The sequence below is a fragment of the Gavialis gangeticus genome, unplaced genomic scaffold (genome assembly GCF_001723915.1).
Source record: "Gavialis gangeticus isolate Ggan-Ray unplaced genomic scaffold, GavGan_comp1, whole genome shotgun sequence".
In the NCBI taxonomy this organism is placed as follows: domain Eukaryota; kingdom Metazoa; phylum Chordata; order Crocodylia; family Gavialidae; genus Gavialis; species Gavialis gangeticus.
In genome coordinates this window covers 9029311-9032874 of record NW_017728980.1, presented here as the reverse complement: position 1 = coordinate 9032874, position 3564 = coordinate 9029311, and the positions used below count along the sequence as shown (strand labels likewise).

The 3564-nt window shown below is 58.1% G+C and overlaps 1 protein-coding gene across 1 annotated transcript in view; it reads left to right on the top strand.

The window, feature by feature from the left end:
* The first annotated feature begins 707 nt into the window (after positions 1-707).
* The window catches only part of IGSF9B (immunoglobulin superfamily member 9B), a 100387-nt gene continuing 97530 nt past the window's right edge, over positions 708-3564 (top strand). The window contains exons 1-2 of the mRNA XM_019508416.1: positions 708-726; positions 2848-3087. Of these exons, the coding sequence (XP_019363961.1) occupies positions 708-726; positions 2848-3087 (259 nt within the window). The remainder of the gene's footprint in view (positions 727-2847; positions 3088-3564) is intronic.

Genomic DNA, 3564 nt, shown 5'->3' with positions numbered 1-3564 from the left:
AAGGTGGAGTGGACACATGGCATAAAGCCTTACACCAGAGGTAGTCACTGTACTGTGGGATAGGGACTGGCATCGCTTAACCCCAGCTAAGTTACGGTGGTGCCAGCATCATGTGTTCTTGTCTTCGATCCCTTTCAGGCCACATTGGCTCTTTACTCAAGCGATAACATTGCCCCCACTTGCAGCTCTTTGCTACAAGGTGGGCAGGAACAGCAACCTGCCCTCTGGAATGAGCTGGTCAGCACCTGGGGTATTTACATCGATAGACAAACCTGGGGCAAATGGCAGTGCATGAATGTGGTGCCTCTGGCTGTTGGGTGGTAGGAGGCAGAAACCGTGGCTGGAAGAGGCTCCCCCCCTTTCCTAAGCCCTGTCCTTGTGTTGCAGGTGTTGGTCATAGGACAGGGAGCTCCAAGGGAACTGGTAGCTATGGCAGTCCCGGCACTTCGCAGCAACGGCTGCTTTGAGGCGTTGTGCCGTAGAGGCCTCGGAGCCCTTTCCCAGAAGGTGCTATGGGGAGCGCTGGCTGAGAACTTGCGTTGCAGTGGTTTGTCCACCTGCAAGTTGGTGACAAGGGTGCTGATCTTTGGAAAGTGCTCCGAGAGGCCGGGATGGAAGGAGCTGGGGGTGGGTGGACAAGGTGCATTTCACCTGTCTTTGAAATGGAGCCTCTGCTGGGGTGGTAGGTTGCAGCTGTTCAACTCGACATGTCGGCACTGAGTCCACGTTAGATGTTGGCCAGAGCCCTGGTATACAAGCCATGAGGTCCTTTGCTCCACTGGAAAGGCTGCGCCTTCAGGAGATCTGCCCCCTTGGCCTCACCCTGGGGCTTTTGGCCCAATACAGCCTCCAGGGAGAGTGCTATGTGCTGCAGCACCAGTTAACTTGCAGTTTTCCGCAGCACCTGACTCTTCCTCTACCCAGCAGCGACGAGGCCGAGCTTGGCTGTCCTGCCAGGTTGTGCACTGGAACATGGGGTCCGTCCCTGGCTGTGCCCACGGGAGATGAGGCTGCAGGCCTGTGGGGGTGGGATGTGGGGGTAGGCCAGCAAGAGGGTCTTGTGGCTTGAGGCAGGGAGGCATATACGTGTGCGACTTGGGCTCCCGCTCCCAGGCCTCGCTGAGTCTTAATTCATTGTGCAGCTGTTTGCATGACGCTGTCGCCACTCGCTGCTCTGCAGCCCCAGCTGCGTCAGTGCTTTCCCTTTGAAATGCCTGTTCCAGGGGGTTGTAGTGCCGCGCGGTAATTGGGTGGCGTGGTGAGTGGGTTTATGAATGGATGTTTCCCCTGCTGCAGGGAAGAGAGACGTCCCCAAAGATATTATTAGGTGACACGGAGCTGTGAGAAGAGCTGTGCATTTGCTGCCGGCGCCCCTCCTCTGCCAGGGAGGGAGGGAGAGAAGGGCACCTGGGCCTGGGGGTGGGGAAGCTGGTGGGGGAAGGTCACCTTGGAGGGAGTCTCCATGTGCTGAGCTAGAAACGGCTCTGCAGCTGGGCCTTCACAGAAAGCCTCTGCACTGTGGGGAGCTGATCTAGTGGGGCCTGCATGCTCTGGGGCTTGGCAGAACAGACCCTGCTGCCTTCTTGCCTGCACTGTGGCCTTAGCACACAAGCAGAGCTGCTGGGCCGTGCTGGTTTAATGCTGCTGGTCCTAGGGATGGGCTAGTGAACTGCCCCACAGCGGGCTTTGGGGGTCTTGGTGCCTGTCCCAGACCTTGTTTGCACCCTTGCAGTGTGGCTGGCTGGGAGACTGGGCACACTAGCAATCCTGCTGCTGCTTCAGTGGATATGCCCCTTGTGAACATGGGTCTGCTGATCCAGTGCAGCTGTTTCACGTGCCCTCTCCCACAGGGAGCAAAGCCAGGCCACAGTAACTCACCCCCGAATGAAGCACCTGGTACATTGCTCTGGTTTAGCTTGTACTTCCCGTGGGATAGACTGGACAGGTGAAACGGTTGCTGCGCCCTCAGCTGACCTGTGGTAAGTCCTTCCCCTTTCAGCCAGTAGAGCTGCCCATGTTCCCAGCTTGACATTGCAGCAGAGGGGTTTGCTCCTGAGCCCTGAATCGGGTCCAGGCATCCGTTCCTGGATGCTCGTAGGTACGCAGCCTCAGCCTGCAGCTTCCAAAGTGGGGACCCCAAGTGATGGATCCAGCTATGTAGCAGCCACCCAGTCATCCCCAGATGGAAGCTGGTCTTCACAGAGCTTCCTGCTCTGGCGGGCGATGATGACTGATGGGCTTGGCACTGGGTGTCCAGGCAGTGGTAGGCAAGCTGGCTCCTCTGGGAGCAGCAAGGGCAGGGGTTTTGCTGTTGGCTCAGAGAGCAGGCTGGGGGTGAGGAAAGAGTGCTTTTTAAATCTTGATGAGAGCCTGGCAGGGCTGGCACCAGGCATGGTTCTGGCAGCCCTCGGGGCCTGCCTGCCAGCTGGGCATCGGGTGTTGGGGCACATGGAGCACGCAGCCCTTGCACTGCTTTGACTCTGGGCCAGGCCTGCAGGCTGCTGGGAAGGCAACACGAGCCTTTGGGTAACCATGGCAAGCGGTGGCCATGGGGAGGGCCATCCTTCTAGCTCTGCCTGCCCCATGTGGCATCGTGGTCCTTTCTGCTTCCTGCACCCAGTGGCATCAGCGGTCACTGCTGCTGGCTGGTTGCACTTCACAAGCCTGGCCTCACGGGTCACTGCGCTAATGTGCAATCTGGACACCCTCCATATCTCAGCATCCCAGGCCACTTCCTGCTACCTCTGGTCCTGGGGCCCCTGACCTCTGGGGTGTCCTGTGCCCTGGCTGTTGGCAAAGGGGTCCCTGTAGTTCGTTGCGGTCATTATGGGGTGGTCTTATGATGAGAACTGCTGACAGCGTGCCTGGCTCTTCCACTTCTTCCTCCAGGTGCCCACGGCTCAAGGGAGGAACCCGAGTTTGTGACGGCTCGTGCTGGCGAGAGCGTGATTCTGGGATGCGACGTGATCCACCCGCTGACAGGGCAGCCCCCTCCCTATGTGGTGGAGTGGTTCAAGTTCGGAGTCCCCATTCCCATCTTCATCAAGTTTGGGTTTTACCCTCCCCATGTGGACCCAGAATATGCAGGTGAGTCTTGTGGTGGGGCAGGCTGGGCGCTGTGCTGAGAGGTGTGGGGGTGTGATGGCTCTTCCCATCGGCTTTCTTCGCCCACTACTCCATTGGTCTCTACCTGGAGCAACCAAGGCATTTCATACCTTCTAGGGTCAGAAGGGACCTGAGCAGATCATCGAGTCCGAACCCCTGCCATGGCAGGAAAGAGTACTGAGGTCAAACAACCCCAGCAAGGTGTTCATCTAACCTCCTCTTAAAAACCCCCAGGGTAGGAGCCAGCACCACTTCTCTTGGAAGTTGGTTCCAGCTCCTAGCCGCCCTGACCGTGAAGTCGCACCTCCTGATGTCTAATCTGAATTTACCCTCTGCCAGCTTGTGACTGTTATTTCTAGTCACTCCTGGCAGTGCTCGGGGGAACAGGGACTCCCCCAATGCCTGCTGATCCCCCCTGACCAGTTTGTAACAGGCCATTAGATCCCCCCTCAGCCTTCT